The sequence below is a fragment of the Trichoderma breve genome, chromosome 2, assembly GCF_028502605.1.
Source record: "Trichoderma breve strain T069 chromosome 2, whole genome shotgun sequence".
Classification (NCBI taxonomy): Eukaryota; Fungi; Ascomycota; class Sordariomycetes; order Hypocreales; family Hypocreaceae; genus Trichoderma; species Trichoderma breve.
This window is the reverse complement of record NC_079233.1, coordinates 1,746,112-1,772,504: the sequence shown is the minus strand read 5'-3', so window position 1 is coordinate 1,772,504 and position 26,393 is coordinate 1,746,112. Positions and strand designations below refer to the sequence as shown.

The 26,393-nt window shown below is 52.0% G+C and overlaps 6 protein-coding genes across 6 annotated transcripts; 2 read left to right on the top strand and 4 right to left on the bottom strand.

Annotated features, from left to right (window-relative positions):
- Positions 1 to 422: 422 nt before the first annotated feature.
- T069G_02775 (nuclear protein 96 domain-containing protein) lies at positions 423 to 6,738 on the bottom strand (the record flags this gene model as incomplete). Its single annotated transcript, XM_056169985.1, has 6 exons — positions 423 to 533; positions 595 to 2,196; positions 2,253 to 2,483; positions 2,637 to 6,346; positions 6,471 to 6,569; positions 6,633 to 6,738. The coding sequence occupies 6 exons, from the start codon at positions 6,736 to 6,738 to the stop codon at positions 423 to 425; spliced, it is 5,859 nt and encodes a 1,952-aa protein (XP_056030877.1).
- Positions 6,739 to 7,977: 1,239 nt separating this feature from the next.
- On the top strand, positions 7,978 to 8,647 carry T069G_02774 (EF-hand domain pair domain-containing protein; the record flags this gene model as incomplete). The annotated part of the gene is made up of 2 exons (XM_056169984.1): positions 7,978 to 8,133; positions 8,201 to 8,647. The coding sequence occupies 2 exons, from the start codon at positions 7,978 to 7,980 to the stop codon at positions 8,645 to 8,647; spliced, it is 603 nt and encodes a 200-aa protein (XP_056030876.1).
- Positions 8,648 to 9,469: 822 nt separating this feature from the next.
- Positions 9,470 to 11,320, bottom strand: T069G_02773 (ENTH domain-containing protein; the record flags this gene model as incomplete). Its single annotated transcript, XM_056169983.1, has 4 exons — positions 9,470 to 10,773; positions 10,826 to 11,046; positions 11,109 to 11,178; positions 11,248 to 11,320. The coding sequence occupies 4 exons, from the start codon at positions 11,318 to 11,320 to the stop codon at positions 9,470 to 9,472; spliced, it is 1,668 nt and encodes a 555-aa protein (XP_056030875.1).
- A 1,399-nt stretch (positions 11,321 to 12,719) lies between these two features.
- On the bottom strand, positions 12,720 to 15,413 carry T069G_02772 (uncharacterized protein; the record flags this gene model as incomplete). The annotated part of the gene is made up of 4 exons (XM_056169982.1): positions 12,720 to 14,327; positions 14,460 to 14,876; positions 14,942 to 15,222; positions 15,293 to 15,413. The coding sequence occupies 4 exons, from the start codon at positions 15,411 to 15,413 to the stop codon at positions 12,720 to 12,722; spliced, it is 2,427 nt and encodes an 808-aa protein (XP_056030874.1).
- Positions 15,414 to 16,182: 769 nt separating this feature from the next.
- Positions 16,183 to 17,405, bottom strand: T069G_02771 (mitochondrial carrier protein domain-containing protein; the record flags this gene model as incomplete). Its single annotated transcript, XM_056169981.1, has 6 exons — positions 16,183 to 16,266; positions 16,320 to 16,938; positions 17,013 to 17,126; positions 17,192 to 17,202; positions 17,267 to 17,289; positions 17,360 to 17,405. The coding sequence occupies 6 exons, from the start codon at positions 17,403 to 17,405 to the stop codon at positions 16,183 to 16,185; spliced, it is 897 nt and encodes a 298-aa protein (XP_056030873.1).
- Positions 17,406 to 19,580: 2,175 nt separating this feature from the next.
- On the top strand, positions 19,581 to 24,394 carry T069G_02770 (regulator of chromosome condensation (RCC1) repeat domain-containing protein; the record flags this gene model as incomplete). The annotated part of the gene is made up of 6 exons (XM_056169980.1): positions 19,581 to 19,761; positions 19,828 to 20,051; positions 20,091 to 20,233; positions 20,305 to 20,512; positions 20,573 to 24,266; positions 24,327 to 24,394. 6 exons carry the CDS (start codon positions 19,581 to 19,583, stop codon positions 24,392 to 24,394), a joined length of 4,518 nt encoding a protein of 1,505 aa, XP_056030872.1.
- Between the last annotated feature and the right edge of the window lie 1,999 nt (positions 24,395 to 26,393).

Here is a 26,393-nt window from a genome sequence, read left to right as displayed (position 1 = left end):
AAATGATGTAATATTGTATTGAAATTTTATTTTGCAAGAGCAAGATTTTGTTCGTGGCCGAAGATTTGGCGTTGGGTCCAGCAGTGTCTTATCACTTATACAACCGACAAGATGTTAGCTAGACTGCATCCGCATCTTCATTACACGCGATGGCAAAATCGCATCAATCTAAATAGAACAGCTATTATACTACACTACTAATGCAGCCCTTGGCTGGCTCTTGCTTTCTTCCCCTGTCCTTCCACTCATCTCATGATACTGGCTAATCTCTTCTCCTCCCCTCCCAGTGTGCGCATTTCCTTCGTCTTTTCAATGGAGGAATAAAAAAGAAAACAGTGAATACATAAAAGAAAACCCAATGCAGCAGATATTTCCGAGCCCTGTCCATTTCATCTCATCTCATCTGGTCTCATTTCCAAGCCTTAATGCGACATCACCTCTCTGTAACGGTCCAGACTCAGGTCAACCGAGTATGCGAGCAGTCGATCTTGGGTAAGCGGAAGGCTCAAAATTCTGGATCGAAGTTCCATATCCTGCAATCATGTTAGTGGAAGATGGTCAAAGAAGATTTTTTCCAAATGAAGAACCACATACCTGTTTCTGTCGTGTCAACTTTACGATCTCTCTAGCAGTCTCGTCTGCCATGTCGGAAATAGCGGCGTATCGCGTAATGTTGTTTTCAACCCCGATATCCTTCATCGCGTTCAGACCAGCGAGGAGTCTGTCGAGCAATGCAGGGGAGACCATTTCTCCCTTGCCACGGCATTCGATCAGCTGGAGGAAGTGGCCGTAAATCTCGCCACCTTGAGTCCATTCTGTGATGCCCTGTTGACGATCTTGGAACTGAGAGATGAGGGACAACAAGCCGGCGTAATCACGCTCAATAATGGCCTGCGGAGCAACATGCTGAACCAAGATGCGATGGGCTTCGACGTGCGATCCCGCTCGCAAAAGGCACTGCATTTCAGCCACAGCATCTTTCTTCACGCAACGCATATAGAGCGCAAGAGCTTCCCAGATCCAAGCTGCTGGGATGCGATACTTCTCGGTGAGCATGACAAAGTTGGCATCTGACTCAGAGCCAATCAAGTTGGCGTGCTGGCAGAGGTGTTCTTGGAGTGCCTTCTTGCGCGCTGCTGTGTGGTGGAGATGTAGCAATACGAAAGCAGCTTCGAGCCACTCGCCTGCTCGGGTAAGTTGAGCAGCATATGCCAGAGTAGCAGCATCAGCCTTCTCAACCCCGTTTGCGCCGTACGAGACCTTGCCAGTGGATGTCAGGGCGATGCCCAATTGCCATCGAAGTCTTGCCTCAAGAGGGGATAGCTGCGAGTTCTCCGGACGAAGGACAGCCTCCAAGTCGGCGTCTTGATCAGCATACAGCTGCAAAAGACCCCATAGCAGATCTTGGCGAGTATCAATCTTGGCGTCGTCCCAGAGAGGTGCGATGCCCTGCTCAACATACCAAGGGCGAGGCAGTTCTTCCTTGTCTTGATCGATGTCGTCCTTGAACTTTTCAACGGCAGCGGACAAGTCATCATGGTTGGAAATGGCATACCACAATCGCAGGCCGAAAGATTGTCTCCAGTCCAAGCCAAAGTGCTTTGAGATGACAAAAGAATCAACTCGATCCTCGTTGGGCACACCCTTCAAACCCTCGCAGACACAGACATTTCCACCCAGGAGCTCGTAAATGGTACGGATGGCCTCGGAAAACTCGGACAGTATCTTCGAATCTAGCCACGACTTCACCTGCTCTCTCATTTCCCTCTTGGCGACATCACTAGTGCCGATCAGGGGGACCAGAGTTGCAAGGCGGAAGTTTTTGCCGTCCAAGAGGTGTTTGCAGGCTTCTGGAATTCGGTGACCAGCAAGACATGCGAGCGCCTTTTCTTCACTGGAGGCTGCTAGACCAATACCTGTCGATGAGGCTTGTTCGACCAAATCGGACCAGAATTGGGACAGCTTATTTCTTCGCGCCAAATGTTCCTCCTCCATCGAACTTTGGTTGTCCAGATTGTCGAACAGGATGCTTGCGAGCTCCCATACCTGCTTCTCATGAATGCTAGCTGCATCATTCGTATATTTAGGCTGATACAGGCTCTTGAGATTTGTAGCATGAAGGCTGGCTTGTGGCACTCCTTCAATAACATCGATCTCGGTCACGACATCCTGGGAAGCGAGATATTTCTTGGATGGCTGAAACAATGTTAGTCAATGCCTTTTATTGGTTCACATTACACGACGCCTCTTACCTCAGCAGCGAACGTAGCCAGGCGGATATCCTGCTCGTCAGTCTGTATACTAGACCGTTGATATGTCAGGATATCCGAGGTATCACGTATTGACCGGCGCGAGTGTGAGCCGTCCAACGACCGAATTAAGACAAGCGTCTCGTCCGGCCCCCAGGTTGGCCTCGAGGCGCTGTGAAAGGCGCGCTCATCTTCTTCAGCCGTGGCAGTCTTAGCTTGTCGTTCGTACGGGAACTATAATGGACACATAATAGTTTAGCATTTTTTCTATTCATTACTTGGTTAAATACACATAGGGCCTCCATCCAGCCCGAAAAATTATTATCAATCTCAACAGGGAAAAGAAAGGGGGGAGGTGTCAAGTCACGAAACAATGAGGGTACCGACCTTGGGAAAACCTTTGGCGGACTGAGAAGCGTTAAACTCCTGGCGTGTCGGCTTTGGCTTTGGCTTCTCAAACAAGGAATTCATCAAGTCGATACTCGTGGCAAATCCACGTCCTTGATCCATACCAATCTGAGCACCAGTCGCAGCTCCATTCTTCCTGTCGGGCCTGCTCATGCTCCTGCCCCAAATAGACGACTTTCGAAAATCCGATTCATCATCGAGATCAAATGTGACAGTCTTTCCCTGCTTAGAGGTAGGACCAGCCACTTCCCTTAGTAGATGGCGGTCCCGCTTCATCGGGCTGACCGTCTTCCTTAACATTTCCATCCAATCGTCGCCATCTGCGACTTCAAGCTTCACGGGGCCAGCTGAGTCCTTCATCGCTCTCATTCTGGCTCTGAGAATGCCGCCAGGAGTTGCGGTCGAGCGCTTAACATCCTGGCCACCCTCGGACGAGGCATCGTCATGCTCCGCGGCGAGATGTTGTCCGACAGAAGACCTCGTCATGTCTTCATCCTCGGACATATCATACTCTGCGATGTCGTCACCGGTCATTTCGTTTTCCAGCGACAATTTGACATCATGTGTGGCAGAGTCCGCGGAGCTAGCCCCTAAAAAAGACTGTCGTCCTGTGAACTCGGTCGCAAACAGCTTTTCCTGGTCATCGAATGCACCAGGTAGCATGTGCGATTGAGGAAAATCCATCATCTCATCATCCTGTGACGGACGGAAAGCCGCCGGCGGTGCGGCGTTGGACAATGGGGCAGCAGTAGGAAGGTCGAGAGTGGTGTCAAACTCAGTCTCTTCATCGGAATCGTCTAGTCCGTAGGTTGTGAAATGCTCCACGGAAAAGACCCAAACTCCCGTGTCCACATCGTAGCTTTCATAAGTGGTGTCGACGATGCGCTTGAGCCGCTCAATGTGCTTGTTGAAGCGCTTGGGGTCGCTGGCGACTCTCTTGTCTCGACCACCGCGAGGCCAAGATTGTTCCAATGTTATCCTGGCAGGTACATTCAGCCCCTTTCCGACAGGAGGCTTCTTCGCCGCAATGGGGTAGACGGTTGCAGATCGAGGTTCCAGCTGAATGATACCGCCGCAAAGCTCATCCAAATCGATGCCACTGATATCCACCGGGATCTTGAAGGTAATGTGACCGACATTTTCTCGGCCAACAGTGAAGTTGTCAATCCGTTGTCGCTGAATTCTATTCATATTCTGGATGTCCTCTCGCGAAGGGTCCATCCAGTACTTTCCTGGAGCATTGTCGAAACCGTTGGCCTGGGGCTCGGGGGTAGCACTGTCTTCCTCTTGAACAATGGTCAATTCCTTGTCCTTGCCCTTGCCCTTAACCTGCTCCATTTCGGGAGTCCAAAGTCCGTTTGTGGTGGGAGTAGACTTGTCCGATCGGGGAGTATCCTCGCCAGGGGTTTCTGGTACATCGCCTGGAGCCGGTAGTGCTCGCACAGGGGTAGAATCTTCGCCATCTACATTGGTATCAAAACTAACGCGCTTAGCTAGTTTTCGTGGGCCGGTTCCGTTATCGCCATTCCGCCCATCCTTGTTCGGCGTAGAGAAGAGGTCGCTTCTTAGTTCGCGGTTGATAACCAGCTTCTTCGAGCCCGTGCTTCCATACCAGCGCGTGTTGTTAGTGTTTGAGAAGGCGCCAGGTAGGAGAATACTGTCGTCAGCATTGACGGTGCGACGCAGATTGCTTGAGGATATGCTCTTGCTAAGGGCAGTTCCGCTGCTGCTGGCGCCGAGTAAGTTACGGCCCAGAGTGCTGGGAGTGCCAGAGAGACCTGCAGGGTTTGCTCCTCCAGGAGACCCATAGCTGCTGTAAGAAAAGCCGAACCCTCTCTTTTGAGGCGTGCCAAAACGGCCCGATGCCGCAGGTGTGAATTTGTACATGGGGAAGATGGACGGTCTCTTGGGCTTCGGCTGTCCGCTCAGGGGCACCGCGAGTGGACCAGGGTTAGGAACGTCGCCTCCACTAATTCCGGAAAACAACGACGGTGAGCCATATGCCGACACGTCGCTCAAGTTCGCAGTGAGACCTTGTGGCGCGTTGTTAACTGCTTGAGAAGCTCCTAGCAAGGAACCGCCGAGGCCAATGCTCTGCTGCTGTTGGGCACCAGCATTGCTGAAGATGCCGCCTTGAGTTCCCGCTGCACCGCCACCGAACATTCCCGTACCCGTCGCCGCGGGCGTAGATCCAAAGAGGCCAGGCTTCTGCTGATTCGCGGCTGAGCCAAAGAGGCCGGTGCCAGCAGCTTGCTGGGTCGTGTTGGAACCGCCGAAAAGGCCGCCACCTGTGCTGGCAGCGGCAGGAGCAGAGCCAAAAAGGCCACCTGTTGCAGCTGGCTTAGCTCCAAAAAGGCCTCCAGTATTCGTGCCTCCCAGTCCTGTCGTTCCCTGCTGCTGAGCTGTATTGCTTCCGAAAAGGCCGCCACCTGTGCTGGCAGCGGCAGGCGTGGAGCCAAAGAGTCCACCAGTAGCCGGCTTCTGCTGAGTGTTGCCAAATAAACCTCCAGACTGTTGGGTTTGCGCCTGACCAAACAAGCCTCCAGAGGTATTCGGCTGCTGCTGCTGGGCGTTGTTCCCGAAGAGACCTCCGGCAGGCTGTGCGCTGGCGGCGTTGTTGCCAAAGAGACCGCCACCAGTCGCGGTGTTAGTATTCGAGCCAAAGGCATTACTTTGCGTCCCAAAGCCCGAAGGTGCCGCCGTATTAGCAGTGTTACCGAAGCTGAATCCAGTGCCTGCGGGTTTCTGAGCAGTGTTGCCAAACAAGCCTCCGCCGGTGTTGGCCGCAGCATTATTCGTTGCGCCGAAGAGGCCACCACTCTGGGTGTTTGCCTGACCAAAACCACCAGTCGTCGCAGTGTTGGTGGCGCCGCTTCCAAACAGACCTCCCCCGGTTTGGTTCTGCTGAGTGTTTCCAAAAAGGCCTCCGCTTGGCTTGTTGGTGTTGCCAAAGAGGCCACCAGCAGTGTTGCTAGCAGCAGGGGTATTCTGTGCACCAAAGCCGCCGCCGAAGCCAGAGGTTGTGTTACTGGCAGTATTGCCTGATCCAAACAATCCTCCGCCTGTGTTTGTCGCTCCGAAGCCGCCAGTCGAGGGGGTATTCGTCTGATTGCCGAAGCCGCCGCCAAAGCCCGAGTTGACTCCAAAAGCTCCAGCACCGCTGGGGTTGCCGTGCCGTCTGCCTTGGACGTAATCCGCCAATCTCAGCTCATCAGCAGACCACTTCTTATATGGATCCTGGAACAAGATGTTCTGGAAGGCGTTGGACAGGTTGGTGCTGCTGTTGGGCTCTTTTTCGGTAAAGGCTTGGAAAGGAGTGACAGCCGTGCCGGGAGGATCGCCAGTGGCGCCGCCCAAGGTATTGGTCGAACCAAAGTTGCCAAAGCCCGTGCCCGTGTTGGAAGCGGTGTTAGTGTTGCCGGCGCCAAACAGAGAGCCACCCGTGTTCGCAGTTCCGAAACCGCCTGCTGGTTTATTAGCATTGCCGAATAGGCCGCCACCAGTGGTGTTACTGCCAAACGCAGAGGGGGTGGTAGTGTTGGTGTTTGATCCAAACCCACCAAAGCCCGTACCGGTGCTGCTAGGGGTGCTGGAGGCTCCAAAAAGACCACCTGAAGCAGGAGTAGTAGTAGGGGTTGAGCCGAAAGCAGGCTTGCTGCCAAAGCCGCCCGTGTTTGATCCAAAGCCGCCTAGAGTCTTGTTAGAATTGGAAGAGGCGCGGAGGTGGAGATGAAAATTATTGAGAAGGGAAGAGCAGTAGATAAAATACCCTGTGCCCTTTGCCCTTTCATGAGAATATGAGAACAAACTTACCAGGTGTTGAGCCAAAGCCGCCTGAAGAAGCGTTGTTGCCAAACATGCCGCCGCCGGTGCTGGGAGATGCACCAAAGCCTCCAGTGTTGGAGCCGAAGCCTGTGTGGGTTATGGTTAGTGATTGGTGTGTAACGCCTAGTCGTGGTCGTGATGTGAATGTACCTGATGAAGTGGTGTTATTGTTGGCCCCGAAGCCACCAAACCCGCCCGAGGACTGCTGGTTGGTGTTTGAGCCGAAACCGCCCCCAAATCCGCCGCCGAACGACATGATGGGCGTCCGTGTATCGCGGTATTCGGAGGGAGTGAGTAGTTGTTGGAAGCTATCCGCAGACGATGCTTTGTTGTGGTAAAGTGTGTTGTGCTTCGCGAAGAGGGACTCGAGAGGGCGCGATCAATATCGGCCACGGAAAACAAATCGAGAATCGCGGAAGAAAGCGCGCATATGCGATGGCGTGTAGATTAATGGTAGCAGCGCCCGCCCAGGTTAATCATGCCCAGCTGCGAGGTGATGAGGCGATGAGCGAAAAGTCGCGTTCTGGTTGATAGACGGGATTATCTGCTCTATCTGACGCCGTTCTGACAAAGGGCTGAGAGCCGCGACGAATGGCGCCGCAGCAGGGACAAGGAGAGGCGCAATGACCGAATGAGAGACTAGAGAAGAAAAACGAGAAGAAAAACTGCTTAACAAAGACCAGAGAGGTGCAGTGCAAAAGGCGTAAATGGCCCTTTATACCTCGAGCAGGATGGTCACCCGTTGAGCTTTGGTGGCAGCAGACGGGAAGAGGCAAAAGTTCAGGTCAAAGCAAAAGCCGGTCCTTTCTTTGGTCAGCTCAGCTTTTTTTTTCGTGTCGCTGCTGCTGCCCGCTAGGCTGACTGATGTTGGTGCCTCAGACAAGAACTTTCCCCTCCCATTGGCCCAAACCGCCGTGCTGACTAACAACAACCAATCAGCGTCGCCAATTGCTCTACCAGGCAGGCAGGTTGCGGGTGCCTGGGCCACTGCCTACGGAGGAACCTTTGGTCAGGTGTAACCCTTGTGGCCCCCTTCTGCAGCAGCTCTCCCCTCAACTGATAGGTAAGCCAGTGGCTGTTGTTTAGGCCTAAAGCCGCTGCATCGCGAGTGCAACCGCCTGTAGCTGTTGGCGCGTCAAGCTCCGTCGCGTCGCATCCCTCGCCCGTTAAGCCGGCAAAATAACGACCCAAAAGCATTCGACTTTTCAGTGCTTTCTGCCCATAGCTACAGACCTCTCTTTTTCATTCATTTCTTTATTCCTGTTATAAGACACATTCCACAGCTTGTACTCATTTTTCTGTCCTCCTTACGCCATTATTTAAGGGCTGGACCTTTCCCCCCAGTTAAAACCCATGCGCAGCCTTTTGGTTCCCCTGTTGGCAGTATAAGCTGAGAAAAAAAAAAGCCCAATCCTCTTTGGATACGCAACTCGCACTCACGCATTCACGCTCGCTCACTTGCTTCGCGATATACAACCCGGACTATCTGCCTGGCATGAACTCTCACACGCCTCGCCCTTTTCCGGGACGATCAATAGCAGGAGGGTCCAACCAGCATGCGCAGCCACGGAATCCCCCCGCGCCGCAGGTGTCTTCAAACGAGGATTACGGCACCATTGCTGACGAGGATCGCGAACACATTGACGAAGTCGTAAGTTTGGCCACAAATCTGTCTTAGAGCCCCGTCCCAGACTTCTCACATTAGCAATGCCCCTTAGTTCGACTTGATGGATATGAAGAAGAAAGGGTGGCTGAATAGCTACGAATTCAAACACTCGCTCGCCGCGCTCGGTTTCGACATGCCCAAACCCGAATACTGCAGAGAACTAGAAAACTACGGCACAGTACCGCCCGATTGGCGAGACCCTCACAGCTGTCCGGTCAACCGCCTTCTCATCTACCCCGACCAGTTCCGACTATGCGCCGCAAAGCTCATTGCCCGACGAGACCCGCGTGAGGAGGCGATCAAAGTATTCAACATGTTCGACTACGACCAGGACGGCATCATTTCGGTCGAAGACATGAGGCATCTAGCTCAAGACATCAAGGAAGAACGCACAATGACGGATGAAGAGATCCAGACCATGATAGAGCACCTCGACCACGACGGCAAGGGCGGGGTGAATCTCGAAGAGTTCATACAGATGATGGAGGAGGCTGGCTAGTTGGGCATCAAAGGAAGACAGAAAGACGTTTTACGACGAAAGCTCCCGGGGAGAGAGCTGTTCCAGCCCCGGCAATAAAAGGCCTTCAATATCCCGGCGCAGAGCTGTTTCGCCGTCGAAGATATGTCCCGCCTTCTCGACGGCCCGCCCTTGCCGGGACGCATGAAAGCTGGTCCCCAAGGAGCACACGGTTTCGGAATGTTGCAAAGTTATAGTCGAGGACAATGGATCACATATAATGCGCACATGCTCACAAAGTATATCTTTTTTTTGGAGATGGCGTATCGGTAGTTTTGTTGCTTTTTTTTTCTTGTTTAGGATTATGTATAACGAGGCAATGGCAGCAGGAGTTGCTTTAGGCTCCAGGACTAGAATAAGTGCTACGAGATAACCTATGCTAGCATTCACGAGATGGAAAGCTTGGACAAATATGAACAAGGTCGAATTCAGATCTACAATTTTGAATTCCAGAGGCGCGTTGTCTAATTAACATACCACATGGATCGTAGGAAGAAAAAAGAAAACAAAAAAGAGATATCCCGTTTAATTCCATCTCAGCCACCCAAACGAGTAGAATCTTAATCCCCTTCCCCTAGCAAAGTCAAGAAAACAAATTGGTACGATGCCGAGAAAGCCGTTGCTACAGGGAATAGAGACTTTTCACCTTTAAAAGAAAAAGGTGAGGTATAATAAGTCCATGAACAGGAACAAAAGAGAAAAATGGCGGTATTAGAAAGAGCGTCAAAGGCAATGGAAAATCCGTCAGTCCCGTCTTTGGTATATAAAAATTAGCCCATTTTTTTGTTTTTCAACTTCTTCGCCCTAAAACTGGATTAAATCTTGCGGTTGGCCTGGTTGCTGTCGCTGCTGGGCTCCAAATGGGTTGCTGTTCACCTGAGGTTGGCCACCATAGGTGATGCTGGGCAGACCGGTAAACTGCTGTCGTAGGAAAGGGTTGTTGCCGGTGGCTTCTGGGTTGAGGCGACCAAGACCAGCGCCGGCGCTGTTGATAAATGTTCCAGGAGCAGTGTGCTGTGAAGGAATTCGCAAGTCGCCAGTGTTTCCGTATGTGTCCATGCCGTCTCCAGAGGCCAGTAAAGCATTCAGTTTCATCTCATGCTCACTGAGTTCTCTCTGGGGTTGGCTGAAAGCAGGCTTCTGCTGCAGCTGTTGCTGCTGCTGCAGTGAGAACTGGGGCTGGTTGAAGTTGGACAGAGTCTTCTGCTCTGGCAGAGGGCTAAGAGAAGACGTCGCAGGTCTAGCTGATTGCGGCCTGTTCTGGGCAAAGGGGTTGTTGGAACCGGTCGGAGTGGGCTGAATAGACTGCTGCTGTAGCTGGTTGCCAGTTGCCCAAGGGTTGTTGCTTCCAGGCTGGATGGCCAGATCCAGAGCCTGAGAAGGCTGCAAGTGCTGTTGTTGAGCAAACTGTTGCTGCTGCTGGAGGTATTGTTGCTGCTGCTGTTGCTGTTGCTGCTGTTGAGCAAGCAGGTTACCTGTAGGCACCGGGAGGATTGAATCAACACCGAAAGCGACGTTGTAGTTGGGTTGCCAGCCAGTTTGCTGCGGCTGCTGCTGCTGTGGCTGCTGGTATCCAGTATAAGCGTTTCCTAGATAGCCCGTCTGCTGGGGGAGCTGTTGAGCCTGCTGGTCAATTGGGTTGGCCCAGAAATCCACAGCGTTGCCTTGTTGGTAGCCCTGGTTGAATCCCGTGTGCTGTGGCTGGGATGTTGTGGGAGTGTCATCGTCAAATAGAGAATGGGCGTTGGAGTCTTCTAGCTCACGACGTCTTCTCTCTTCCTCCTCCTGGCTCAGTTTGATGGCCTTTGCGAGATCATCATCATTCTCACCACCGGAACGAGTCTGCCTTCGTTTCCTGTCCTCCTCCTCCTGGTATTTGCTAGCTTCAATAGCAAGGCGATACTCAGTGTCGTCTTCTTCATTTGGAGCTCTCCGTTCTGACCGAGGCTGGCGTCTCTGGGACTGTTCGCCTTGCCCAGCATACTGCGGGCCGAAATCAGAATCTAGGCCCATGACGCGCGACTTCCAGGACTTCCGGTCGCTTCGCTCCGCTCGCAATCGCTCGTCATTCAGGATAAGCGCGGTCAATTCCTTTGCCGCGACACGGACTGCGCACCGGGTTAATAACGGCCAACCGGAAGAGTGAAAGCATCAACTTACCATTCTGACCGACGTCGCGGCCTTCCTCGTCAATGTACTGGAACTCTCGCAGTGTCTTGATGATGTAGATGCTCTGGCGCGCCCAAGTGACAACGAGCTCAGAGCCCTCGTGGAGACAGTAGTCGAGAACCTTCAACGCCTTGAGAACATGGCGCCAATTCTTTCCCTTGTCATTGAGCCTCTTGTCAAGCATATCCATTATGTCGTAGAACTCGGTGGACCTGCAATCGGGCTCAAGGTTAGTTTGACGCTATGGTCCCTGTTTGTTCAGAGCGTGACATACGTGTTGAAGGTCATTTGGGCAATCTCGCTCATCTGCGTGCCGGTCGGACCCCATGGATCGTTGCTCGTCGCTATGGAAAGAAGCTGCCATTAGCATCGCTGACTAGGCCGATGAGCGGCAATTCCGGGCGGTGACAAACCATCTCGGACCTTGACCTGGGCATGAGAGTAACCCTTGGTCACGTTTTTCACGCTGCGCATAACCTTTGACATGGTGGGCGATCTGTACTATTCACAACTGGAAGAGTAGGAAAAAGAAAAGAAGAGGGAGAGAAAGAGCCGGATGATTGGCGCGCGAGAAGCTGATGGGGGTTGGTCGCAGCTAGCAAGCAGGATAAGATAGGAGAGAAGAGAAATGAGATTGATCGAAGCGGCTGTCCGGGGTGCGCAGCAAATTCAGCCGCGAGACGCTTCGAGCGTGAACCTTGGGCAAACGGCTGCAGACAAGCACGACGCAGACGCTGACGAGCCTCACAAAGGTGAATCGAATCGCCACTCGAACTCGGCGGCTGCAACGCTTTGGTGTACCTGGGAGGTGCTTGGCGTGGGGCGGCTGGTCGCAACAGCTGTGGCGCTTAACAAAGGGGAGAGGCAATGCACGCCAACAGAGAGAGAGAGAGTCTTTGGCGTGCGAGCGGTGATGAAGCCAGATTTGCGCGGCGCAAAGAGGCGGGTGAGATGTCGAGTCGAGTAGAAGTCGTGGGATGGAAGAAGAGGCTTGTCCGACAAAAGCGAGATGGGCTTTGACAAGTCTATCAGTCGGTTCGCCTCGCCTTGTTTCCAGCTAGCTTGAGTCAGTTTACGTACGCTCCCTGCTTGATTACGTTAGGAGAGAGGAGGAGGGACGAGGTTAAAAGTTCCCCAGTTCTCAGGCAGGGTCGACAAAAATATCCGAGCACGCCGAAGCCCGAATTGCCTTGTCGTCTTTTTGTCAGCCGATTGTGACGCCCAGTCTGCATGCCTCGTTCTGGTACCTTACGTCACGCGCCGGGCGCCCATCTCCAGCCACGCAATGACTTGAGGGAAATACTCCTAGACAAAGGCAGATCCGGGTCGCAAGCCCGTCAGCCCAGCGCTTACCCTACATCAAAGCATTAAGCATTACTCTGTAGTTCCATGCGTGATTCCAGTGCATCAACCGGGGCTTCCATCCAAGGCACAGCGTACCTACTGTCCAAGGCAATTCCGATTCGGCCGGATTGCGCGTCTCTAATTGGGAGCTGCAGCACTCCAGGAAAATAGGTCCGGAGTACGCCGGCACCTGTGAGGTCATTCACTGTCACTGCTGTGGGCCGGGCACACCTCACTTCCAGTTGCATGCAGCAATACCCTGCACCTACGGAGGATTAACATTGGATGTACCTATCTACAGTACACTCGGGGGATTTGGTGGCTGCAGAGGCCCAAAGAATAAACTGAGATTGGATTGGATTTCCGTTTTCTGTACACGTACGGTACTGTAGATAGTCGCAGATATCAGCTAAATAAAGCTAGCGGGAAAGCGAAATTTTATGGATTGGAACCCAAATTAGACATCCTTCTTCGAGATGCTGTCCTTGTCCTTCCTGACCCTGACCAACCACTCACTCACTTTCATTTCGCCTTCGTCTTTTTACGTGCAAAGCCTCTTCGCGCCTCCCGGAGCGCCACCATCGTCTTTGTCTTCCTCGTCCTCTTCGAGCTTAAGATGGTCGCGTTTACGGGAGTCTGAAGACGCAGCCGATTGTTCGCGGAGGAATTGGTCGGTCAGATCCTCTATCGTGAGATCAATTAGTGGTATATCGTTTCTTTCGTTTTGTCGTCTAGTCGTCGTCGATGATGTTGTTCGATATATGTAGGAAGGTGCGGAGCCGACGAATAAACTTGCTTCGCTTTCTGCGGTCGGCGCGGGGGAGATGATTGAATCGTCGGTATCATCAGAATCATCAGAATCGCGCCCACGACCTCCCGTGCTTCTATTGCCCTGCGTGCTCCGTGTGAGTGATTCTGTATATGACGGGGCGTATCCAGCATCGGAAACAAAGAGGCTGCCCTCCGCATTGCCATTGGTTGAACCTTGATCAGAAGACGCTATATCTTGGTCAGGCTCCCGATCAAGCTCATGATCAAGCTCCCGATCAAGCTCATGATCGAGCTCCTGGTCGAGCTCCTGGTTAAGCCCCTGGTCAAGTTCTTGGTCAAGCTCTTGGTTTGGCTGATCTTCATTATCTTCATCCTCGGTAAGGTCGATGACTTGATGTCCAGAGACTGATCTGTCATCTGGCACGACGGTGGCGGATCCATCATCGCTCTCCTGATCACCGTCACCGTCACCGTTAATGGCCATCAAACGAAGCAAGTGGAAGTTGTGCTGTAGATCGTTAGCTTGTGAGTCCCCTGTAGAAGGGCCACCGTCTTCTTCGGTGTTGGTTGAGTTGTCCCCCATATTGTGCCACGGGATTGCCTGTGATGGGGCATCATCGTCGCCGTCATCATCTGAGCTCGCATCAGAACCTGAATCCGAACCAGGGCTTAGAGGACGACTCTGGCGAGGGTTGGAACGAGAGTTAGACTCAGGATCAGAGCCAGAGTCAGAATCGGAATCAGAACCAGAATCGGGGTCAGAACCAGACTCGGGGTCAGAATCCGAACTCGAGTCTTCCGGAGCGTTTTCCTCTACTACCCCGAGACCTCTGAGCAGAATGTCCCAATCTGCATCTGATGGCTCAAACGAATTGAGTGATGGAAAGAGATTCCTCAGCTGTGATTTACAACGATCACCGGCTTCTTTGGGCCTCCGGACAGAGTTGTTCACGTCCTTTACAAAGTGCCAGTCTCGCACTGGTCGCTTCCTCTCTTTTGTATGAAGCCACCGGTCGAAATCCCAGAATTCAGCTTGGTCTAGGCCTCGGAGATTATAGACATAGTCCATGCCTTGTATCGTGCGTAGGGATCGGAAGCCTCTGAAGTTAGGGTGTATTTGCATTTTGCACTTCATGTGCTCGGTTATGCCCCTCGGTTCATGTTGGCGACGCATATACTCCTCATTGGACTCTTGAACGTAGACACCCAGAGTCTTGAGGCGAATGGCCTCTGGAAGCCATACGAGCGCGAATGTGCGGCGTGATGTATATTTCCCGCGCTCGTTGATCGTAAAGGTGAGATGCTGCGACCCCTGCCAGTAAATCTCAATATGCTGCAGCCGTTGAACATTTGCTCTAATACCTTTGGCAAAGCGACCCTATTCGCCCAAAGAAGAAAAAGCAAACGTATTCAAGCCATAGAATATATGGCTGCCCCAGAAATGCCACCTCTTGCAGACCAACAGAGGAGCTAGGAATACGTTGGGATCAGGCGCAAATTGAATGCTTACCGGAGTCCTTCCCACGTGTAGGCGATGGAGGTAGCTCGGCCTTTGATTGAGATTCATGGGCGCTTCATCTAACGGATGATGCGGGTCTAGGCGGGATATGGCATGGACCACCTTGCCTCGAAAGTCGAAGAAATGTCGTAGAATCTGGAATTGTATCTTATCAGGTATTTTCGTAGGCAGCTTTCCCCTAAGTATGTTGCCCCCAGGTGTCTTGCCCGCAAGCATATCAGAAGGCCGCGGCCTCTGGTGCTCTGAAGGGTCGTCCTGCAATAGATCTGCTTGTAGCTCTCGGTTCGTAGGCCTTCTCAGATTTAGATCCGGATGAAGTTTTGTGAGTTTAGGCGAAGCATTTCCCTCCAAGCACGAGAGCTTGTAGATTGTTTCCCAGCTCTCACTGCCAATGCGATCTGGCCAAGTCTGCTCCACTGGTTAGTCAAGGAGCAAAGACGCTTGAGATTTTCAAACTTCCTGAGGCTACGCACCACTCGAGTTTTCCTCAGTGTGTCCCTCGGTTGGCTAAGTCTTACAATTCTCTCATTAAGCAGCCGATTTCTTGCTTCCAGGTCTATAATCCTCGCGTTTAGTTCTTCTATTGCTCTCTTTCGCTCCCGTGATTTGTGATGAACACGATTGAAGCGCCATCGATATTCTGGGGCAGCATGGCGGAACGCGTGTGCTCCTTCTGCGTCAGAGTCGGTGAGTGAATATTCGTCTTCGTCTTCGGGAACGCCAGATGGGTCGTCATCGGCAGCATTTGCTGCAGCTGGTGCATATGCCAACATATCAGAATCGTACTAACAGAGTATCATCTTGTGGAGGTTGATCATGCTCACCTAGAGGATCATCATCCTCATCATGTGAGAGGTCATACTCGTCTGAAGCGCCAGTATTGGCTTCAGAAGGAGTAAGGTTGATGGTTGAAAGATGATCATCGTCATCTGAATTGTCATCCATAGTGACTGTGCTCAAGACTGGAACAAGAGAACGCTCTCCTGATCGCCGGCAGTGGCTTGGAAGGCAAAGAAGAGCAAGTAGAAGGCTGAGTGATGTGAAGGAAGCGTAGGAGAGGGGTGGGTGAAGGAAGAGATGGAGGAGTGATGAGAGGTAGAGATGAAAAGTGGTGGGAGGAAGAGATGGAAGAACAGAGGAAGAGAAGAGTTGGGACTATATAGGTGATTTTGAATCACGTGGTGCTTCAATGATTCTGCCTTGAAGCGGTGAAAAGGCTGCAAAGAGCAGGAGAAGAGGCGATGAACGTGCACTCTTATAGATATTCTGTAGGCTGGCAAGCAGGTGTCGTATGGAGCGGTTGGAGAAGGATGCTACATGACCTTGAGCAGCTGTCAGGATGAATAAAATGGACATCTGGCCATCTGCCGTTATCGAAAGCACGTTTGGGAACAATGATGGAAATTAAGGAGTAAATAGTATATGTTGAAGCGTCTATACTTCTAAGAATCTTGTGACTGTACTCGTTGCCGCTTTTGACGATTGAAACGCTGGAACCGCCTGTTTATAAGCCCCATAAACCTGCCGCAGCCATCGTCTAGGTTAAAAAACAAAACAAAACAATGGAGATATAGTACCTATCTAATCCAAGAAGAAATCGTCTAAATGCTGAGCGTCAAGTTCTCTAAGCATAGTGTGACAAGTCGACGTTGCGGGTCATCCGACGGCCCGACCAGTTTCTCTAATGCTGCTTTTCCAATACCGTAATCTGTTTCTATGATTGCCACTTGCGGAAAGTGTCCATGACGGTGGTGAAAACGACCAAAAGGATACCGCCTCCAGGTCCGAGACGGAGAACCTAACAGAGGTGAGCAAATGCAGAATATCTATAAAGGAACAAGAGAGGCTCACCTTGGGCAAGAAACCCTTGTATAAAGCACCGAAACCTTCTTCTCTGAAAACAGTCACCACGGAGGGGAAAGCCCAGTTGTACTTGGGAACCTGGCCGGGCACCTTGGGAGTATTCTGAATTCTGCTCTTGACGACGTCCAGGGGAGTGTTGAGAATGGTTCCCACGGTTCCACCGATGGCACCAGAGATCAAGTCGTTGCCCATCTTGCCGCTGCCGGTCTCAGCCTTGGGAAGCATCTGACGGACCTGGAAGATACAGCCAAAGTAGCCGGCGTTCCAGAGAATGTGTCGCCACATTGTGCTCTCAAGACCTTGGTAAAGAGTGAGGGGGCCCTCGTTCTTGACAATCTTGAGAACGCAATCCACCATGCCGTTGTATTTTCCAGCAGACGCCTTGTCTTGCAAACGGATCTTGACCAGCTCGAATGGAACGACAACGAAGGATTCGGTGGCACCTGCGGTAGCACCAGTGAGGACTGACAATGACTGGTTCATCTTGTCGACGCCAAACATCTTGCGGTAGACCTTGCCCCATTCATCGTTGGCAGCAAACTTGGTGGCTCGCTTGGGGGCTTCCATCAGAATCGGAGCAGAGATGCCGCGGTAGAGGCGTGAGAACCTGCGTCTCTGTGAGAAGGGAGCTCCAAAGGAGATAATAGAAGCGGAGCAATAGAAGCGAAGAAAGTGACCTACCCTTCGTGCTTGATAATTTTCTTGAAGCAGTCAAGCATGCCATTGTATGCTTCGGCACCTGAACCCGTGCCGGTCTGCAGCTGAACTCGAGTCTTGACCACATCCAAAGGATACCTGCACGGCGATTTGTAAGTATGGCTACTCAGGCTAGTGAGCGTAAAGGATATCGTGCGACGTACATGACCAGAATCTATAGAAAGAAAGACGAATCGTTAGCTGAGGTTTACATCAAGAACAACGGGTTCAAATCGCACCTCCGAGACGCCCGCAATTGCGCCTGAATGTATTGTCAGCCGTTAACTGCCATCAAGTAGAATTGGAGCGAACTGCGCAGTATCTGAGCGTACCTGCGGCAAACTGGTATTGGAAGGGAAGGGGCTTTGGCTCGGCCATCTTGACAAATTGGCTGTTCGACCTGGATCAATCAATTGCAGTGCTGAAGGGATTCCGTGGCAGAGAAGCGGCCGAGCACAGATGCGATTGTCGTTGTACTTAGCGGAGGAAGATCGGAGCGTCACTCTGGAGGGGAATTTTTTTCCAATTATCTTTAGCGGCGGGCAGGCCATTTCATGGGCTGAGTGTCGCCGGCTATAAGCGACAAGTCCCACCTGGGCGCTAGCAGAGACCCTGTCCAGTGGTGCAGTTTTAGCGGCCAAGGGTCACGAAAACTGGACGAGAACACGCGACACTAGCAGTGCGTTAGTCTGATGAGACGAGACGAATTGATGACCTCGAGTCTAGAGACAGGGTGGTAGTTATGCCCTACTCGTACAGACTTTAGTGCTTAATCCGTCAGTACGGAATGCGAAGCACTTGCACTTGCATACGCTAGAAATAATCACGTCAGGAGTTGAGTAGAGCTTCCAGGGACCCATTTCCCGATGGCGGGATTCCGTGTAAGTTGGATATAATTCGGGATTGATGCCATTCAATCTCATGTATATTGATCTCCGCAGCTCGTTGATAGGTAGCGTAGTAATATGCTTATTTAGCATGATACTTCAGTACGTAAAGCAATGCAGTTCTTGTCTGGATTTACGTAAAGATACCTGTGATTCGGCATTCTGAACTAGAGGCATTTTCATATCATCATCGAGTCCATCTTCAGATACCTGGAAAGCTATCCACCTCTCACACACTGCATACTACTTATCAAGTCACCACTGATAATTATATGGTGAATCTGGATTTACCAACTTACTCTAGAGCCTGTTGATGAGACTCCTCTCTTTTTCTTGAATAGATATATACTCGTTTGTGCTGTTGATGTTGCTAGTCAGTAGTAGGGCAGAGACGAGACGGCCCCAATGCACCCCGATGGCGGGGTTCAGAATTCTCCCCCACACACAAGTCATGCACGGCGGCTGATGGTCTTCGGAAGGGCCCGGCTTCCTGGTGCGCGTCCTGCTCCTACTGCCACCCGGTAGAGATAAATGCGTATTAAGGTACGATCTTTGGTGCTTGGCTGTCTAGTATCTTTTGTATGGTAGATCCGGGGAATTGTACCTCGTCTCGGTACAGTAGTAGCAGAAGATTGCCGAGCCCCCTTTCGGCTCAGCTGGTCTTCTTCCAAGTTACCTAGACGCGCACGTCCCACGACCCAGAGGTTGTGTATCAGCAAATTAGACCCTCGCAATGTCGACATGTGCCGTCGTTGGGAAGCCTTATCCGGAAGCTGAGCGTCAAAGCGATTTAGCACAGGCTGCTTTTGCGCACTGCTATTGGCCATGGCTGCAGAGAGGGCTATCCGTCTTATCGGCGCAAGTGCTCCGTGGCCCGGACCTAAACCCCGCCATCATCAACCACAGGGCAGAAAGGAGGAAGCGACAGGTACAATGTTGGGAAACGCAATATGATAAGGGTATACAAACTTACTGGTCTTGACTTGATGAAGATAATTCCATTAAAGAGGTTAAATTCGAACGATTTGCATAATAATATGGCACTAGGTAGCGATTTTAATCGGTCTTCCAAATTTATTACTGTATTAACAGCTGCTTGCTGCCCCGTAGCTCGGCATAGACATATGAGCTGCCGAGTCCTGACCTAACAGCCGCTACGGCATCTTCGATGTACTTTCCGGGTACCAGGAATGCGCAAGGCCACGCTCACGGAGCTTGGAACTTGGAGAGATATAACCACCATCCGGCTTCTAATCTTCGAATCCTCCATTATCGCCACATCCTCTTCATCAAACTCATCCGAGGATCCAAATTCATCCAAATTCAAACCACTCGCCGATCCAGATCGTTTCGCGCCGCCCCTCGATATTATCGATAACAGAGTCTTTTGCCATCCATCGACGATTTATCCTGCGTGCGCATTCGGTGATAACAACTTGTCGAGTCCCACACACGCACGTCTTGCTGCAGCCACGCCGAGTCGCACAATCTCCTGGCATCGAATTCCGCAAAAGAGAGCTTCGACTGTGGTTGCTGAGGCGTCAGCAACTCTCCGGCGCTTCGAATCGCACCTTTAAAAAAGCCGTGATCCTGCGAGACTCACAGCGAGGTGCCTTTTCAGGCGTCTGGGCCTCCTGTCCGTCGTGCAGCAGCTTATCCCCGGCCGATGAGTCATTTGCTTTGGAAATACTTCTGGGAGAACGATGTCGACAAGTTTCGGCGTCTGCTGGCTTCGGCCGGCCCCAATACCCAGGCGACAACAAGGAGTCCAGCGGTAGGCGTTGGAACACATCTTGGAGCGAGTCCCGGTAGCATCGGGACTTCACCAAGGACTACCATCAAACCGCGTAAGGCGTCAGGTTATACCCCTGGCCTTGGCAAAGCAAAAGACGGCAGCTCTGGTCTGGGCAAAGCGGAAGTCAACAGTCGTGACCATGCCGGACTGACGCTATTGCTGCGCGCATCTTCTTCTACCGATCCGAACGCCCTGGCCTTCGTTCAGGCTCTACTCGAGCACCCCCATATCGACCTGTACGCTCAAGATCCTGAAAGCGGCTGGAATGCCCTGCATAGGTCACTGTACGCTGGAAATGCATCAATAGCTAGAGCGTTACTGGCAAAGGAGCGTGGGGATCTGGTAAACCACACTCTTGGTGCTGTTAACAAGGTTGGCCAGCTCATCAAGACCAAGGATCACGAAGGAAACAGTCCGTTTGACCTCTATAACTCGACGATTGCTGCGAGATCGTTACGTCACACGATGGTTCAGTCTTTGGACGATGATGATTCGGACCTTGGTGACGGGGACTTTGACCAAAGGTAAGTTATCACTGCGACACTTCATTCTTGGCTGTTTCGCACTCGATGTTGACTGACCTTGAATCGTATAGTGCTTCTAAATTTATGCACGCCAACAAACATTATGCCGAGGGAGATGAACTCTTCATGTTTGGAAGCAACAAGAACCTTTCCCTTGGGGTTGGGGATGAGGATGACCGACAGTATCCTGAGCGGATAATGCTACAACGGTCAGACCAATCCATCCGCCGCTTCTATGATGATTACCTTACACAGAAACATGTGGATGCACCGCTCAATGTCACGACAGACCTTGAAACCATCCCTGCTCTGGTTCAAAACCGACCCTTGGTAATCCAGGACGTGGCCATGTCAAAGCTGCACACTGCTATTCTTACCGATGACCCGATATCCAACCTTTATGTTTGTGGCGTTGGTCGCGGCGGAAGACTCGGACTTGGGGACGAGAATACACAATTTAAATTCGCCCCTCTCTCCGGGCCATTTGCAGATAAAAAGGTTTCTCAGGTTGCCCTTGGGCAGAACCACTCAATGGCAGTCGTTGGAAACGGCGAGCTGTGGACCTGGGGCCTCAATTCCGATTCGCAACTTGGCTACGTGCTGCCTCCTCCTCTGAGGACAGATGAAGAGCCGATGAGCCTCGTCCCGCGGCAGGTTTTCGGCCCTCTCAAGAAAGAGATCGTCCTTGGTATCGCTGCATCATCCATACATTCGGTTGCTCACACTGGATCGTCGTTATACTGCTGGGGCCGCAATGCGGGCCAGCTCGCCCTTATGGATTCTGATTCTAGATCACTGGATCTACAGCAGACGCCTCGCAAAGTTGCCGCTTCTCTTTTGTCGGCGCCGATTGAAATGGTTGCCGCGATTGACAGGGCCACCACCTGCTTGTTATCAAATCATCAAGTTTGGGTATTCACCAATTACGGATACAGTCTCGTAAGGTTCGCCTTCCCCGACGTTGCCCTTAACCGCAGTCTCAATGCAAGCGTCTTCTCCACCAAGTTCGACGTATCGCGAAGAGATATTCGATACATAGCAGCTGGTGGTGAGACGATCGCTGCAGTCACGGCTCGTGGCGATCTCTTCACCATGCAAGTGAGTAATAAGGGAGATGCTGGAGCCCCATTTGGCTCCACGACCAACCCCGTCAAAATCAAGAGTGCGGTTTCCCAGCCGCAGTGCATATGGGATTCAGGAAAAGACGGTGTTACATCGGTCAGCGTTGGGGAGCATGGATCTGTCATCATCTGCACAGCATCTGGCGCTGTCTGGAGGAGAATAAAACGCCTCAAGGGCAAGATCGAATCCATTGTCGATTCTGGCGATGTCAAGAGAAAAGACTTCAAGTTTCAGCGTGTTCCTTACATCACGGATTGCGTGGCTGTGCGCAGCTCTACTTTCGGGGCGTTTGCTGCCATTCGAAAGGATAGCAAAGTCATGGCCCAGGAAATTCACATTTCCGAGCAGAATCTCTGGAACGATATGGGCTCTCTCCTTTGCTTGAAGGACTTCTACACTCCCGAAAGCAGCTCTGAGAGTGACTCATTACGGAAAGCTTGGAACGCTTCTATCATCAGAGAGGGTCCTGGCACTATGGCCCATCGGATTCTAAGCTCTTCTGATATCGAAACGGACATGCTTCATTGGCTACAAGCCAACTCGTTCTTATACGATACCGACCTAGAGATTCGCACAACTGCCGCGCCAGATATCAGGATACCGGTGCACGGCTGGCTTCTCTCTGGAAGGAGCTCCGTCCTCCGCCAGGCTCTGTCAGACTTTCGGCTTGATGGCTTCCAGCCACAATCGGACACATTTGCCTTGGAAATTATCAATGACAAGGTGGTGCTGACTCTGCTCCACATTGACATATTCACAATGCTGAATATTGTGGTATACGCCTACCAAGACAACATTATTCCCGTGTGGAAATACACGCGCGAAGCCCCGGCTCTAGCCCATCGCTTCCGCCAAGTTCGAACGGACCTAATGAAAGTCGCTACAAAGCTCAACATGCCGAAACTGGAGGCCGCTGCTCGGCTGCAGGCAGGCCTGGAGCGAACGCTTGATGTCGATTTGCAGGAAGCAATAACCGACCCCTTGTTCTTTGAGGATGGCGATGTGATATTAGAACTGGATGGGGACGAAGTGATGCTCCACAGTCATCTCTTGTGCCAGCGCTGTGCATTTTTTGATGGAATGTTCAACGGTAGATCACAAGGACAATGGCTAGCTGGTCGCCGCGACGCAATGCAGCACGTCGAGCCAGTTCGGATTGACTTGAAGCACATTCACCCGGAGACATTCTCCTATGTGCTCAACTTTTTATATGGAGATATTGGTGAAGAGATATTCGATGAAGTGATGGCTACGTCGATTGACGAATTCTCAGAACTCGTCCTGGATGTGCTCAGCGTGGCCAACGAGCTCATGATTGATCGGCTGTCACAAATATGCCAATCCTTAATTGGCAAATTTGTAACCAATCGCAATATATCGAATCTCCTGAATGAAATCAGCGCTTGTTCAGTGGCGGAGTTCAAGGACACTGGGCTGGAGTATATCTGCTTGCAGCTAGAATCTATGCTCGAGAATCATTTCCTAGACTCCCTCGACGAAGAACTATTGTACGAACTGGATAGCAAGGTTCGAGACAATCAGCTCGCGTGCTTCCCAATTGCAAAGAGCGGTCGAGCGGAGCTGCTGCTCCACGAGAAGTACCCCGACCTAGTGGTTGATATTGAAGAAGAAAGAAGGCGTCGTGTCAAAGAGATGGCATTTAAGCACGCTCAGAAGGAGGAAGAGAGAAGATTATCCTCTGTATACAAGCCACGCTTTGGAAGTCTGGATGATCTTGCGCGAGGGTTAGAGACCCCTGAGAAACACACCAGACAGTCAAGGAGTGGTCGGAATGAGCCATTCAGTCCGACTTTACGCCCCAAGGATTCCCAAGCCGATATGATCTTTGATATGGATGATGAAGCACCCTCTGGAGGAAGCAGAATCGTGTCTCCGCAGCTATCGCCCCCTTTGACCCGCACCGATACTGATGCTGGATCGATCTCGAGGCTCCCGACAGAGTGGAAGAGCTCAAAAGGCAAAGACAAAGCCGAGACACCGCAGTCGCCTGTTCCAAGCCTGCCTTCTCACCAGCAGCCGACTATCGACTCGGCGCCTGTTTCCAAAGATGTTAGGAACGATGTAGAATCCCCATACTCAACTGCCAACCCTCCGTGGGCCTCTGCGGCACTGCCTACTGCTAAACTAGATCTGAAGGACATTATGTCTGAGGCTTCCGGAAAGTCAGCGTTGACGGCCGCCTTATCGGCACAGATGACAAAGGACTCGTCTAGTAAACCGCTTTCCAAAATGTCACAGAAAGAACGCAAGAAACAGATGCAGATGCAGCAGGAATCACAGGTCGCAGCGCAAGAAGAGCAGGCTAAAGCAATACCGTGGGAAACATCATCGTCTAAGAAAACTCCGCCACCATGGAAAGCAGCAACGCCCGTTCCAAAGACTTCACTGCAGCAAGCGATGGCGTCTGACGTTGCACAGCGAAACGCAATATCTACCAATGTCAAGCCTCTGGTTGCATCTGAGTCTAATCCTCGATCCACGCCGAGACGGACAGCTTCCCCAGATACTCGATTCCCCGGACAGGGGCGTCCTGGCAACCCACAGGTAACAGCCCAAACAAGCGCTGGAGCGGAAAAACAACAGCAGAAGCCTCTGATACCTCACTCCAAATCTTACATTAAGCCGGCACAAAAGACGGAGGCGACGTTGGGGTTGAGCATGGCAGATATCATCGGGCAACAGCAAAGAGAGCAGCAGCAGGTCAAGGAGGCAGTGGCAAAGCGATCTCTCCAGGAGATTCAACAAGAACAAGCCTTTCAGGAGTGGTGGGACCAAGAGAGTCGTCGTGCGCAGGAAGAGGAGGCCAGGCGGCACAGTCGAGCAAAGGGCAAGGAGGAGCAGGGAGGAGGAAGACGTGGCCGCCGGGGAAGGGGTGGAAAGGCTCGAAGCAGTGAGCCGACAAACAATCAGCAGCCTGGCGTTGAAGGCTCAAGTACGAGTACAAAAGAAGCACCCAAGACCGGCGGTAATGCATCTCGGGGCCGAGGTAGAGGGAAGACGAACAGAGGTGGAATGTAAGTTTTTTTAATCGGGTTAGAAGTTTGTGTTTGGCTTACTTGAACTTGTTTTAACGGCTACACCGGCAGTTTTAATATTATATAGTAGATATCCCCAGCTCCTTGTACTCAGGTGCGACTTTGTAACAATACCAATCATGGCCCGGCACGCTTCTCGTGTCACCAATAACTGCAGATTTTGGGGGGCACGGGCAGGTAAGAAGCTGCAGGTGAGGAGCAAGACTGCCTGTCGTATTCACAGGACGGGAGTACGGAGTAGAGATTCCCGATAATCACCGGCAAAAGGGAGCAAGTGACGGCGGAGATGGCCAATTCATTAGAAATGCCAGCACATCTTGCTGGGTGACACAGACACAGCCATTCAGAGGCTTCAGGGCCTCACCGACACAATTTTAGGGCTCAGCGAACGGCTGTGCGACACCAATCCCGAGCATGTCTTGTCCCACAGGCCCTCAGGTTGCAAGGACCAGGCCGTGAGGATTGTTTGTGATGGGAGTGGATTGGGCGTAGTATGAAAATGGCCTCTCCGGGCTTCTTTTACGTATTGACGGAAATCGGGAGCTTTATTATTGCTTACTGTAATATCATACCTGGGCACCCTGCAATGCTCTGTACTAGGGAGGTATAATACTAACCGTGCCTAGTAAATAAGCAATTGATCAATGAATGTTTGTTCTATTTTATTTTCCGTGTGATGTGATATCCAATCTCGCCATTGCCACTACCTTGCGTGCTCGGCGGCCAGGATTTGTTAATCTCAGTCGCCCTCCCTGGCAAGCCTCGATTGATCTGATCCGGCCATCCCTTTGCGGCTAGCCCCAGCTGTTGCGTGAATCGCGAACAAGGCCGTGGTAGCATTGGATGTAAATGGAGTGCATGGCCATTATTGTACCGGGTACTTTGGCTCCAGCGGCTGGGCATCCTGCATGTTATGCCAGGTACCGTGGCGGTACGTCGCCTCGACAACTCCCCCAAAGAGCAAGCCAGTCCGGAGGGAAATCGGATCATGAATCAATGGGCTTCTGACATCAAATGGGCTGGGCGGGCCAACCACAGCTGCGCGATAGGACCCCCACAGCTTCGGCATGCTCGCTCGAATCGCTGAGGCCACAGCGCATGAGCGTGCTAAAAGCTCGCCCTGCAGCCCATTCGAACGCTGGCTTCAGCGGTGTGGTCGGCTGTGGGCGGTTGGGCGGTTGCGTCAGAGGTACTCGGTACCTGTTAAGGTGCATGTAGTTGGGATGTACAGTAGCGACTCAGTTTGATCCGAGGCAGGGCGATTTGGACGATACTGAGGCGCCATTTGCATCGTCACGACTTGGGAGGAATTGGCGCATACATGTACAGATCGACCCCAGCAGTATCCAGCAGACTGCACCTGTACCTGGACTCTTGATACCGTCGATATCGTGCTCAGAAGCACGAGACCAATAATTGGAGCTGACATGTGCCGGGCCCCGTACCTCCAGGTACCTGACAGGTACTTGGCTCCGGCCCCGGTTGACCTCGACGCTCATCAACTCTCACTAAGAGCTGGGCTTCAATAGCACTTTAGCGCCCCCAGTGCTCCGTGCTCCGTATTGTTCATGGTACTGCACTACCTCCCCGGTACATACCCACTACCACATTGCCTCAGCTATGTGCTCTCTCCACCAACCTCGCCCGTCCCCCGGCTTTCTCCCAAACCTTATCAGCCGGGCTGACGAGAGAAGAAGCATCAAATCTTGGTTCTTTCATCCACCCAGAATCCATATCCAGCGACTTCTCTGCCCCCCAGAGCTCACCGCTTACAAGGGCATTCAAGTGCGAGCGCGGCGTTGACGAGGCCCGTTCTGCAGCTCTCTGCGCGCTGTCGGATGACGAAGTCCCTGTACCTGATACCCTGGCCTGCTATCACGGGGTCGGACGAGTGCCGGGGCGAGTGACTCTTGTGCTAAAAGGAGCTCGCGTCCTGTGACGATACCCGTCTCCACAGACTTTATCGATTCGATTCGAGACAG